Genomic DNA, 14,378 nt, shown 5'->3' with positions numbered 1-14,378 from the left:
TGTTACGGTGTCAGATATTTATGGAGGCCGGGGAGGGTGGGGCGTTACAGATACTCAGGAAATTATTATTCCTCCGTTTATTTTTTCACATTACGTGTGTCCGCTGAAGTGTACCGGGCTTTAAACGCGTCTCGTGTCTCTAAGGTAAGATTTTCTTTTAATTAAAGGTCCCGATATACACGTCGATTTCCGGGGTAGCAGTGAGGGTCGTTTGTCAACACTCTCCTCGGAGGGGGGGCCCGACCGTCAGGCTGATAACATAACGTTAGGGGTCCTTGAGGTGGAGAGCCAATTTGTAAATACGACCGTGTTGACCGTTATAAATGCAGGGTGTCAGTGCGGTTACTAGCTTATTATTACATCTCCCTGAGGCCTGTAGTGTCTGTTGAGTCCAGTGTTGATAACAGTTAGCTACTGTTTGTGCTTTGTTTTAATTAAAGGGAGAAATATACCTCAAACGTTCTCCATAAGTCGTTGTTGTGCGTCTTTTAATGCAACATGTTCATATCAGCTTCAGTGCTAGTTGTGTTATTAAAGGGTAATCTAGGTATTTTCAACCTGGAGCATATTTTCCAATGTTGTGTCTCTAAGTGACGAAGTGACTAACAAACCATGGCACCGGTGACACAGGCTGCAGTGTAACCTATCAGGGCATTTGGCATCATCGCTTTGCGTTCACTAAGGGTGCTTTCACACCTGCCCTGTTTGGTTCGGTTCAGTCAAACTCAAGTTCGTTTGCCCCCTAAGTGCGATTTGTTTAGGCAGGTGTGAACACAGTAATCACACTCAGGTGTGCACCAAAACAACCAGACTAAGACCTTCTTGAAGAGGTGGTCTTAGTCCGGTTACAGACGAACTCTGGTGCGGTTCGTTTGTGGTGAGAACATGTTCCGACCTGGATCTGAACCAACTGCAGTCACATGACACATTGTTTGGGTTAAACATGAGCGTGTTACAGTCCTGGAGGATTATTAATGTGCACCTCCTCCTGTACTGCCTTAATATGCACATTCAGCACATCCAATGCATCAAAACATTGTTTTCTAGTTGGAGCCGCGCCTCGTTTTCAAACTGTATGGTTTGACTAAAATGAACAATGACAGCAATATAGTCCACGATGAGCAGTGCTAAAATCAACCTGCGTAGTTGTCCCTCCATTGTGACATTAGAAAGTGTCACATTTATCTTGCAAGTGTACTCTTCTTCAACGTTTGGTTTACTTCCTGGATTTTTCCCGCATGGGAATTCTGACCAATCAAGAGCAGCTTTCTCACACAAGGCATTTGATCTGGTCCGCTTGTAAATGCTGCCGTGAGAACACGTACCAACTCTAGGCAATTATGCAACTCTGGAACAAAATTAGTCCCTGATTCAGACCAAAGCCATTCTCGGAACCCATCGGCTGTATTCAGCATGTGACTTCCGGCAGACGGCGATACAGCCTCTGGGTGCAGACCCCCGATTTTTTGGCATAACGGTTTGATTTGGGTGGAGGAGGCGAATTTCCCTTTCCGACTTCCGTTTATATGTAAGTAAATATGCTGAACCACTGCGATGGATTCAGAGTCTGCAGTGACGCCAATTATGTTCTGCCTCGTTAGTTCACCACACGGACTGTTTAACCTGGCAACAACTCCAGCTGGCTCAAACGTGATTGGTCAATATCACGCGGACTACAAACAGCCTACAACCGGAAACCAGGGCTCTTCCACTCTTCTTCCGGAGGCAAGATCTCCGGGGTTTGCCTACAGACTCTACATTCACTGAATGTAGAGTCTGTATATAGAGACTAGACCAAAGCAAGACAACTCTGGGCCTGATAGCACCCTAAATGTGCTTGTTTTTGTCACTGGCAGGCTCAGATTGTTTCTGACAACAAATCAGAAGTGTCTGACAACATTATGGAGAGGATCCTTACAGAGATAGACCTCATTGTTAAAGAGTCGGATCCTTTTTGTTTAACCAGAAACAGTCCTAAAATCACCATCACTAAACCCACCAGACTCCATTTAAATAAACAGTAGCCTGATTGTAGTGTGTATAGAGCCAGCATGTTTTCACATCTAACTGGGTGTATTAAGGGTTTACTTAAACCAAACCAGAGCTGGTGATTGTTGCAACAGTGAAAGACGAATCAAGATGGTTTTTGTGAGTTTTATTTTGTTTCTGTTAACTTTAAATGAAGTTTGTTTTACAACGCTGGTTATTTATATGGATTCTGGTTTGTTTGACGATAGAGATTTCAGGGCTGTTTCTCGTTAAACAAAAAGGATCTTACTCTTTCACTAAAAGGTCTATCTGTGTAGGGATCCTTTCTATAATGTTGTCAGACACTTATAATAACAATCTGAGTCTGTCAGTGGCAAAGACAAGCATTTTTGGTTGATGTAAATTGACCATGCCAAACACATAGTGGTTAGATTACAGCCTGTTGCACAGCTGTCAGCTGCAGCGTTCTCTCTCAATACTGGACCGATTTCAAAAGTTGTTTTTCCCATTAGTGACTTAGACAAAAAAACATGGGGAATTAGACCAAATCACAATGTTTACAACAACTTCTGGGTTGAAATGAGCAAACGCTGCCTCACTTTGTTAGATTTCTAGCCACCTAAAAAAAAGGCCCACCTAAAAATTCAATATCAATTTAAGGGTAAGCTATATTTACAATATTTTCACCAGGTAATGTTGCTGTCAGAGTGATTTCAGATGAGGAATTGATGCCGTTATCTCAAAGCTCTCAGACTCCGTTGATAAAAAATAGTAATTTTACTTTATTTTACTTTGGTTTCTGGTCTACTGCTGCCTTGGACACTTTGTGTTTAATGTAAAGCAGTGAAAATATCACAAATTTAGTGAACACTTAAGCTGATATGGATTTTTTTAGGTGGCTGATGTATGTTTTGCAGCAGCCCCTGTCTACAGCAGTACATTGTATAGCTTCCGGTAGACTTGGTTTTTCCAAAGACAATAGCAAAACAAAACAGTACATAAAATAAGCACAGCAGAAACACCAGATAGGTCAGACCTTTGAGTTTAACTATATAAATGTTATGGCTGAAAGTGACAATAGAAATAAACAAGTCTGCTGATTTCACAGATCTCCGCAATTCAAATCAGTTGCTAGTTGTCTACCTGGAAGTTTTATTGCAGCGTCACGATGATTCGATCTATAGGGTCCAGGTTGGAAAATAACTTACCCTTTAAAATCAGGTACATTACGGTTCTAATAATCCTATCAAATCTGAATCAAACCCCAGTCACTGAGAGAGTTATGACTGATGTGTGTTCAATCTAATCGTTGTCTGTATTCCCTTTGGTTTTCAGGAGTGACTCATGGTCACCCAACAGACTCAGTAATGAAGAAAAAGCCTAATAATCCTGTGCGTCCCAAACGCAGCAGGCAGGTTAGTGCCAGCAATGAATGTGCCACAGAGCCGGGTGCTGTGCTTGGCTCCACTGCCCTAGCAAACTCTGAAACTGTCCCAGAATCAACCTCACAGATCAGGCACCTGACTATGCCGCAGCAAAGCCACAACCTCCTCAAGTTCTTGAATGAGGACCGGACCCGACAGAGGTTCTGTGATGTGTCTGTGTCTGTGGGTGGGAAACTCTACAGTGCCCACAAGGTGGTGTTGGCCCATGGGAGCAGCTACTTCCACGCTGAGCTGTCTAAGAACCCTGCTACAGCGCATGTGACTCTGGACCATGTGGAGGACTCTGTGTTCCAGCAGCTGCTTGGCTTTTTGTACACCTCTGAGTGTGTTGTCACAGAGACGGACCTCCCCGCTCTAACTGAAGCAGCTCGATTTCTTGACATGATGGATATACTAAAGCTGCTCTGTAAAGAAGGGGACAACAACCCAGTACGAGCGATCCAAGCACAGGATGAGGTAAGAGGATCTCCTGAAGTTGAAATGACTTCAGGTGACTCGCCAGATGGTGACACAGACACCCAGAGCCCGTGTGATGCTCAGTGTACCATGAGCAGCCGCCCCTTTGGCACTGAAGACCTGCACAACGCCGTGGCTGAGAGTCAAACTGAGGCACAGCAGGAAACCTCGACGGAGAAAGAGAAGACGGCAGCTCAGAGAACGGCTACCACGCGGAGATCAGCTCGGAGGAGGAGAACACCCACCAAGTATCTGAGAGACAACGTGGAGTACACTATCGACACTCCCGAGGAAAAACAAAGCAGCGTGTCACCAAGAGAGCAAGATGAAGTAAGAACGGAAGAAGCAGGAAAAGTGGTTGTGGAAAACCAAGCGCCCAAACTGGACCTGAACGAGACATCTAAAGCATCTCAGGGGGAAGATGTCGCAGACGAGGAGGAGGAGGAGGAGGGAGACATGAATGAGGACGTGGTTCTCCAGAGAAAAGTTGTTGAGGTTTGCGCAGCAGACAAGAGCGCAGGTCAGCAGGGTTCAGATGTAGAGAGGACAGAGCGCCAGGCTGATGGAGAGGTTGAAGTCAATATGCCAGCAGGAAGCTCTACCCAGAGTCCAGTGTACCCTGAAGGTCTGGCTCCAGTCATCATCCAAATTTCCAGCAAGAAGACTCTCAAGTGCCCCAAATGTAACAAGACCTTTGACCGCGCAGGTGGGTCTTAGATTAGAGCTGCAGCGATTAATTGATTATTTGTCAAACATTAAAATAATCGCAAACTAATATGATAATCAATTAATCATTTGGATAATTTTTAAAGGAAAAAACAGTAAGAATTGTCCGATTCACACTTAGTGAATGTGAATATTTCCTGGTTTCTTTACTCCAGTATGACACTAAACTGAATATCTTTTGGTTGGGGACAAAACAAAACATTTAAGGACATCATTTTGGGCTGTAGGAAACACTGATCGACATTTTTCACCATTTTATAGACCAAACATTTAATCCATTAATCCAGAAAATAATCGATAGATTAATCAACAAATAAAATAACAATAAGTAGTAGCCCCAGTGTAGATTATTAGTGTTATAATTCATGTAGTAGAGGTGCAAATAATATTTATTTTCATTACTGATTAATATGTTGTTATTTTTATTCTTTATTTTCAATTAACAGCTTCATCATTTGGTCAATGAAATTTCAGAAACTGGTGAAACATGCTCAACACAATTTACTACAGTGCAAAGATTATTTGCTTCCAATCAAAAAGATATTCAAATTGCAATCATATAAAATAGAAAGAAAAACAACAGCACATTCTCACATAGGCTGTAACAAGCAGATGTTCGGCATTTTTGCTTGATAAATGACAATTTTAAGAAATGTTTATTAGTTTTCTACCTGTTCTTCCTGTCCCCAGTAAAAGGAGGATTAGACTGAATCATTTAAACAGCAAATTTTCATTTTGTCTGTCATCTGTCGCCACTGACAGAAACTCTGAAAGCTGTGGTTGTGTTTGGCGGAGTTAAGGCTCCCCTTCTGTTTTATCATATTTAGAAACACAGCAGATTTCCTTCAACGGGATGGACACTCAGTTAAATTCATAGTCATAGCAGTGCCATGACATTAAAGCAATACTTCAACCCGGAAAAAGATTATTTGTATATCAGTCTCTCACCTCGTGTTACATTGAATTTGTGAAGGAAAATTCTGTCATGACTCCACGGTGAACAAAGAATCCAAAAACAGAGAAAAGTCTTGGTGAATTGCAGTAACAGAGGGCTGCGTTTAACAACAGCAAAACTATGTCAAACATCTGTTAAAAAACTCTCGAACAACTCTTGCAGTATAATCAACACATTCTCATTTGGACCTCGTCACACATTGACGTTTGGTCATAGACTTTCCACGTCCACATGCGACGTGCAATTATATGACAGGAAATTTACGTTGATACAACACTGCGAATTGACGTTTTTTTTCCATCAACGACAAACACACATAAGCCCCTTTTACACTGCCAGATTTTCCACGAATGTTGGGCCGTTTTGTCGGCAAGCTGTGAGCGTTTAGACACACAGAGCCTTTAAGTTTAAACAGAACGAGGCGGCCTTCCGCAACGGGAGGGGCTGTTAAAGACTTGTGGGTCACTGTTTACGTCACACGCTGAGCTACACATTTTGTTACTTGCTGACGCCCCCCATTGCCCCGAAAATGGTGCATTCTGTATAAACAAAAGTAGGTAGGCGGCATTTTGCCGCACTCCCCGATTTTGTTTTTATACCGCCAATGCTGAAAAAAGACTGATTGGGCTTTCCTGCAAATTTGCACAATTCCTATCTAAACAGGGCTTTAGTTGGGTTTAGGAAAGTTGGTGAAAGTCGGTAGTTGTTGGACCCATCCACCACCACTCCCAACGCCCCACTCTGACTTTAAATTCATCAAGAGTTTTCTCCATCTTTTTCTCTGGTTTTTGGATTCTTCGTTCACTGTGAAAGCATGTGAGAAAAGCAAAGTTTTCTTTATGAAATCAAGCTAGCACAGGGTGACGCATTGATACACAAATTATTATTGTGTAGATAAAGCATTCCTTTAATTACATCAATGTCTCGCGTGTTACTGAGACAATACATTAACTGATGCACCGTCCTGTATATTTTAGGGAAGTATGAGAGTCACACCAGAGTTCACACCGGAGAGAAACCATTCCAGTGTGACATCTGCCTTCAGCGCTACTCCACCAAGTCTAACCTGACCGTACACAAGAAGAAGCACGCCAGCAACGCTCCCTTCCAGAAGAAGGAGCACAAATGCCCCTTCTGTAACAAACTCCATGCCAGCAAGAAAACCCTGGCCAAGCATGTGAGGAGGTGAGACGCTGCAGTGACACTATTTTATGCTCGTTTGTTCAGATATTTCATTCTTGACCAAAGTGGTCGGCTGGCTGACATTAGCATCCCTAGAATCATGTTGCTAGCATGGCTGAAAATTTACAGTTTAACCTCCTAACGCATGAGTGGTACTGGGTGTAGTATGAGTAGAAAGTTTCAGTCAGGGGGGAGATTTGTAGTACACTTTCTAGTGTGGTGAAATTTGGAAATATACTGTATGTGTTCATTTTGGTTGCTTTGTGATTCCTAAGTTTGAAAAAACAAATCTAGAGCTAACTCTTCATAACTTCTCTATGATGTGGTTGCTACAGTCATATTATATAATGATGAGGTCATGTATTTTTACTGTCCTGCCAGGCTTCATCCAGACCACATCCAAGAGTTTCTTACCAAAAGGAAGAGGAAGAGTGAAGGCTGGAAATGTGCTGTAAGAATTCGTAACAGTCATAGAATTGCCTGATTATGCAAGTTGATCCTAAGTAGATGATGAATAATGATAAATAAATACATTTTGCAGTTAATACATGTTAATTTGAACTCTGTAACCTTTGACTCTTCTGAATTAGATTTGTCTGAAGACTTTCAGCCGCAGGCCTCATCTGCAGGAGCACATGATCCTGCACACCCAGGAGCGGCCCTTTAAATGCTCCTTCTGTGACGAATACTTCAAGTCCAGGTTTGCCAGGCTGAAGCACCAAGAAAAAAATCACTTAGGTGAGAAATTTACAGAGAATATTAATACTTAAAGGGACAGCTCACCCCAAAATCAAAAATGCTGTTTTTCTTTTTACCTGTGGCGCTATTTATAAATCTAGATTGTTTTGGTGTGAGTGGCAGAGTGTTGGAGATATCAGCCGTAGAGATGTCTGCCTTCTCTCAAAAATAATAAAACTAGATGTCACTCAGCTTGTGGTGCTCAAAGTGCAAAAAATACATTTGAAAAACTCAACGAGATGTCAACATTAAGCGCACTGGCCTCGGCTGAGTTTCAACGTTAGCTAGCTCAGTGGTGCTAGGTGTGCTAACAGTAGAACAGTAGCACACTTCTTCCTGCGCAGTTATATGGTTGGTGGGCGAAGTTTGGTAGAAGGAAAACAGCTCACAACAAGGTCTGTGGATTAACTTGAGTAACCAGGTCATAATATCTGTAAAGAGACATTGCTGCTGAATTTTTAAAATGTAAAGCCCTTAGGTCTTCAGGTGATCTGCTGCTTGAAGTGCCCAGATCAAGGCTTAAAACTAAAGGCGACCGAGCATTTTCAGTGGCTGCTCCCAAGCTCTGGAATAGCTTGCCATTGCATGTTAGACATGCAGAATCCCTGGGAAGATTTAAATCATCGTTAAAAACTCACCTTTTCTCGTTAGCTTTTGAACCCGTTGTGAGCCAGACTTGACTCTGTGCAATATACGTATGCTCTGTCTCAGGTTTTTTTTTTATGTGTAATTGATGTTGTTTCTAACTGTTTGTTGGTTTTTATATTTGTTTCTGTTTTTTTTTGTTTGTTTTTGTATTTTGTATCTGTTTTTATATTTTGGTATTTATCATTCTATTTATGTGGTATTGTAATTTTCACAGTGTTCTTGTAAAGCACTTTGGTGACTTCTGTCTTTTTAAATGTGCTATAGAAATAAATGTGACCTTGACCTAAAGCATTTTTTGAGCACCACAAGCCGAGTGCCATCTAGTTCCATTATATTGGAGAGAAGGCAGACATCTCTACAGCTGATATCTCCAACACTCAGCATCTCACACCAAAACAATCCAGACTGATACATATTAAAACAGAGAAAATTTAAGATGTCATTAAAACCTTTAAATGATGTCACAGCTGTTACTGTGAATCATGTTTCTGTAGCATTCGATGTGTAAAAGTTGATGTAAAAGTTTGTATCCTTTCTCATATTATGTATATCTCAGGTCCTTTTCCATGTGAGATTTGTGGCCGACAGTTTAATGACACAGGCAACAGGAAGAGGCACATTGAGTGCACACATGGAGGCAAAAGAAAATGGACCTGCTTCGTTTGTGGGAAATCTGTAAGAGAAAGGTACGTCTCTCTGTCCCTACACTCCCCCAACTTTTTCCTTATTTCCAGAACTCTTATTTTGTAAAATCATGTCTTACCTGCGCTGCTTTATTGAGAGATGTGTGTTTTTTTCCCCCTCTAGGACCACTTTGAGGGAGCACCTGAGGATCCACAGTGGGGAGAAGCCTCACCTCTGTAGTATCTGTGGCCAAAGTTTCCGTCATGGCAGCTCCTACAGGTAAGGCTGCGGAGATTTGAAAAATATGAATGAATGAATGTTTCAAGCTCTTGATTTTTAGAGCTGCTTTTAATAAGCAAACTGTACCTTTGGACAGGCTCCACCTCAGAGTCCACCATGACGACAAGCGCTACGAGTGTGACGAATGTGGGAAAACCTTCATACGCCATGATCACCTGACCAAACATCAGAAAATACACTCTGGTACGGTATAAGAACGACAACGGTTGCACTACCTTTTCATTCCGCTTTGTCTCATTCACACATTTGATTTTGTTTCTTCTTATAACGCAGTAAAGTCAGAAATACTGTTAACCTTTCACTGTCTGCAGTCTGCATTTACTTTAACTTAAAGGGATAGATTTTTTTAAGTAGGGTTGTATGAAGTACTTATCCATAGTCAGCGTATTACCAACTGTAGATGACAGTCAGCACGCCCCCAGTTTGGAGAAGCAGACAGGAAGACAGCCAAGGAAGCTAAGCGATGAACTGCTGTGGACAGTGGCAGCAGCAAAACATATTTAAGCCACCACAAAATCCACAAAACTGCCTACAAATCAATAACCGTTTAAGTGTACACTGTATTTAAAATATTTTCACTGTTTAACCTTGCTGTTCGACAGCCCTCTCTGACGGGCCACTGGACTGCCTTCAAGCCAGACTCTATTAGCGAAAACAGTAATTTTACCACACTGAACACAGGAACTGCTGGTCTACACCTGCCTGCCTCAATCAGTTAGTTAGTTAGTGTTATTGTATTACTATGGTGTTTCAAAGAGTTAGTTTGGACACACAAAAGTCACACAGTAATGCAAAGAACTGATTGTGGCAGCAGTTGACGACCAGCTCCAGTGTGACAGTGACGTTAAGGGGTGAAGTATAGTGCACACTTAATGGAAAGCTAGAGCACTAAAGCACTGAAAATCTTGTAAATTTAGCAAACACTTAAACTGATTTTGATATTTTTAGGAGGCTCAAATATGTTTTGCTGCTGCTGTCCTCATCCACAGCAGTACATTGCGTAGCTGCTGTGTCAGTACTCCTGCCTTCTTCTCCAAACTGGGGGCATGCCAATTGACATCTACTGTATGTAATACACTGACTATGGATGAGTACCTCGTACAACCCCTCTTCTAAAAATCCAACCCTTGTGTATTACAGGTGAGAAAGCACACCAATGTGAAGAATGTGGGAAGTGCTTCAGGCGCCATGATCACCTGACGGTCCACTACAAAAGCATTCATTTGGGAGAGAAAGTGTGGCAGAAGTATGTTATCATACAAATCAGTTATTCTCTGTTTGGCATAGGTGGTAATATTTCCCTTAGCTGCTCTTGTGTTCTTGCTTTCTGTCCTTACTAATAATGACTTTGTTTACAGATACAAAACGGCTTTGCATCAGTGTGAGGTTTGCAAGAAAGAATTTAAAGGAAAGTCCAGTCTGGAAATGCACTTCAGGACCCACTCGGGTATGGAAACAAAAACGTCAATGGATATATTTGCTTGAAAACACGTATGAGAGCAGAGAGTGAAGTGCTGTAAAGTTTGGTTGATTCAAAACACATTAAACATGGCTTAACAGCGACAATTTCAAACACAAGTACACAAATCAGCTTCACTATAACTCGCAGCATTCACAGACAAACCCTTGTCTTTATCTGGACACATTTTCCCCACAAATACAACATGCTAATGTTTTTAGCACAAGCCTATGGCATTTTACATTATATAAATTAGCCTAGCAGCTAGCAGATTTTTCCTGTTCTCACATGAACCCAGGGACAACAGCAACATTTAACAAAAGTAACGTTACAAAATTCAGCTCCATTAGAGCTCACAAGGTTCACCGACAAAACACCTGTCTTATACTAAACACGTTTTCTAAACAAATATAACATGCCAACATTATTAGCACGCCTTGTGGTATTTATCTAAATGTGTTTTTTTGAGCTTCTCTTTTGTCCACTCGACAGGTGAGAAACCCCACAGATGTCCCGAGTGCAACCAGACATTTCGGATCAAGAAGACCTTGACAAAGCACATGGTGATTCACTCAGACGCTCGTCCTTTTAACTGCCCCCACTGCAGCGCCACTTTTAAACGAAAAGACAAGCTGAAGTACCACGTCGACCACGTGCACAGCAACCGCTTTACTGAGCAGCCCCTCGGCACACTCAGCGAGGTCAAAATAGTCACCATTCCTTTTGAGGAGCCCTCTAAGGTATACCGCGCTGAACCCAAGTCAACCCTCCAGAGCACCCCTCCTCCTACAAACGTCTGCGTGCCCGTCACTTTAGTTCCTGTCCAGATGGCAGCAGGAGCACAGGGTAACCTCAGCACTCACAGAGCCTCATCCATCTCCTCCCAAACTCACAGTGTGGTGAACATGCAGACTCAAGGACAGCAGCAGAACTCTGGCTATCAAGCCGCCACAGAACTGGCGTTCTTAGAAAAGTACACCCTCACTCCCCAGCCTGCCAACATCGTCCACCCAGTGAGGCCCGATCAGATGCTGGACCCCAGAGAGCAGTCGTACCTGGGGACGCTGCTGGGACTGGATTCAGCTTCCTCTGTGCAGAACATCTCCAACTCTGAACACGCACACTGATGCTCCAGCAAAACTCAGCCCTCAAGGCACAGTCCAACAAACTTTAACACTCATTTAATGACAAGAACAGAAGCTCCAGTATTCACCACTAAAATGTGTTCACACTTTAAGAAAGAGGGCGACTATGTTCTCCCTGTAAAATAATGAAATATAATACAAAAACTACACAACAGCTCTAGAGTTATTAAGCTCTGTTACGGCACAGGATGTTCAGACAGGAAACACTGACACCACACAAATAAATGCATTTGTGTGACGTGTTAAAAAAGAGAGAAACTGTGGATTTAAACAGGTTTTTCTGTTGTCATGACTTTTACCTTAACTCCAAAAAAACACAGAGGTAAAACTGAAAAAGACAGGTGGGCTGTTGTTTTTTTTTCAGTGTATGAAATGAATAAGTATATTTTCCACAAATGGATGTTGGATGATTTTATACAGTGTGTTAGACTCCATCTTTTAAACATTACTTCACCACTTGTCAGCAGGTTCCTGTCAACATGAGTCTCTGGTTCTTACTGAATGGTTTGATTTTTGAGTTGCACAGATTAACTTGCTTTAATTGTATTGTATTATATTGTATAGAGACGGAGCGGTTTGTTTTTTAAGGGGTCAGATAAGTTGCAGAAAAGTGACTGACGACAAGTTTGATGAATGAATCACTGAAATCATTTCTCAGTTCTCATGTCTCGATTTTAGTTGTAGTAACTTATGATAAATGGTTGCTCTTTAAAAAAGATGGCCTAAACAATTAATTGGTTTACCAAATAAATGAATAGATATCCACAGGTTAATTGATTCTAAAACAAGTCAGTACCGGCAGCCTTTTAATACTGAGTAAACCTAAAATGTGGCCTTATTGTAATTTGTGTACTGCCTGTACAATGTGTCACTTCAAAATCATTGGTGCGCACAAGTTATTTATTTAATGGGAACGAGTTAATCATCTTGTGCGCACAAGATAAAAAACAGATACTCAGAAAAAGATCACGTTTTGGCTTAAAATGCACAGTTTGGTTGCCACAGACACGGCTGGAAATGTTCAGATATGTTTTTCAAAAAATACCCAGTTGTGTCATGGCAAACGCGGTTGGAAAAATGTCCCAACGTGATGTTGAAAAATACCCGGTTTTGACCTGGAAAATATGACTGGAGATGTCCTGACATGTCATTAAAAAATACCCAGTTTCATCACAGCAAACATGGCTGGAAATGTCCCAACATGATGTTTAAAAATACCACGTTTTGTCCTGGCAGTCACGGCTGGAAATGTCCCAATATTGCGTGAAATAATACCTGGTTTTATCACCGCAAACACAACTGAGAATGTCCCGACTTCTCATTAAAAAATACCTGGTTCTGTTGCAGCGAACACCACTGGAAGTGTCCCAACATACTGTTAAAAAAATACCCGCTTCAATCGCAGCAAACATGACAGGAATTGTATTATTAAAAAATACCCAGTTTTGTTGCAACAAACAAGGCTAGAAATGTGTTGTTAAATAATACCTGGTTTTGTCACAGTAACCGCAGCTAGAAATGTCCCAACCTGTTCTTAAAAAATACCTGGTTCTTTCACAGAAAGAAAAACGCCTGAAATATTTTGTTAAAGAAAGATAACCCGGTTTTGTCGCAACAAACAAGACTAGGAATGTATTTTTAAAAAAAATACCTGGTTGTGTTGTGGCAGTCACAGCTAGAAATGTCTTGACATATCGTTAAAAAATACCCAGTTCTGTCGAAGCAAACATGGCTGGAAATGTGTTTTTAAACAATACCTGATTTCGTTGCAACAAGTAAGGCTAGCAATGTGTTGTGAAATGATACCTGGTTTTGTCGCAGCAACCACAGCTAGAAATGGCCCAACCTGTTTTTGAGAAATACCTGGTTTGTTTGTCTCAAACAGTGGTCTGCTGCTGTCGGCTTCTTACACCATCCCCTGATTTGAAACCCACCTTATATACATGTAATGTGAACTACGTTAATTTTTAAAGATTGATATGTATGAAACATAGAAATGTTCCTGCTGGGATTGTGCACCCCAAACTGGGTATTATAAGACAAAACATGATCTTTTCCTACCCATAACCAAGTGGTTTTTGTGCCTAAACCTAATCACACATTCACCACAGCATAGTAAAGTTTTAACATCTCTGCTACATAATAACATGCAAATGTAACATATCCGTAGTTTACAGAAATGTACAAGCCAGAATTGTATTCTGTCGACTGAGCTGCGGAGGTTTTGGGTTTGTTATTGTGATGCAACAAGGGAAGATTTTTTTTCTTTTGCTGTGTACGTACGAGCACAATGATTAGAGGTCACTGTACTAATGTATGTGCAAGAACCTCTTTTTAAATACACTTGTTAAATCATGTAAAATGTGATTTAAAAGGCATTTTGTTGATCGGAAAATAATCTGTTTTTAGGAACTAAGGAGCAGAAAAAGAGATGGAGATTGTAAAGACAAATGTTAAGATATCACATGTGGTAAAGTAACGGCTGCATCCTGGTGTGGTTTTGCTGGTGGATTTCAGATATGTGACAGCTGCACAGTGGACATTTGTCCACACACTTAATTGTTGGATTTCATCTTCACATTCTGAAACAGTTGTGATGCTCTTCTCAAACTCTGTGTCATGATCAATAAAATCAGTTGTAAAAATATTAATGTTTTTGAGTTATTCGGCCTGTAACAGACTGGCAGCCTGACTAAGATGTACCCTACCTC

At 41.3% G+C, this 14,378-nt stretch overlaps 1 protein-coding gene across 2 annotated transcripts; it reads left to right on the top strand.

Annotated features, from left to right (window-relative positions):
- The first annotated feature begins 3 nt into the window (after positions 1–3).
- On the top strand, positions 4–14,314 carry zbtb41 (zinc finger and BTB domain containing 41). Of its 2 annotated transcripts, none has more exons than XM_033651413.2 (11): positions 4–144; positions 3,325–4,596; positions 6,549–6,756; positions 7,135–7,204; positions 7,344–7,491; positions 8,696–8,825; positions 8,947–9,042; positions 9,140–9,246; positions 10,204–10,309; positions 10,422–10,510; positions 11,015–14,314. In XM_033651413.2, the coding sequence occupies exons 2-11, from the start codon at positions 3,357–3,359 to the stop codon at positions 11,647–11,649; spliced, it is 2,829 nt and encodes a 942-aa protein (XP_033507304.1). In that variant the 5' UTR covers positions 4–144; positions 3,325–3,356; the 3' UTR covers positions 11,650–14,314. The 2 variants fall into 2 exon arrangements, with proteins under 2 accessions (XP_033507304.1, XP_033507305.1); XM_033651414.2 differs by lacking the exon at positions 4–144 and adding an exon at positions 2,344–3,210.
- Positions 14,315–14,378: the final 64 nt, after the last annotated feature.

Source organism: Epinephelus lanceolatus, chromosome 12 (assembly GCF_041903045.1).
Source record: "Epinephelus lanceolatus isolate andai-2023 chromosome 12, ASM4190304v1, whole genome shotgun sequence".
Classification (NCBI taxonomy): Eukaryota; Metazoa; Chordata; class Actinopteri; order Perciformes; family Serranidae; genus Epinephelus; species Epinephelus lanceolatus.
Note: the sequence above shows the minus strand (reverse complement) of the source record. Positions and strands in the feature narration are given on the sequence as shown.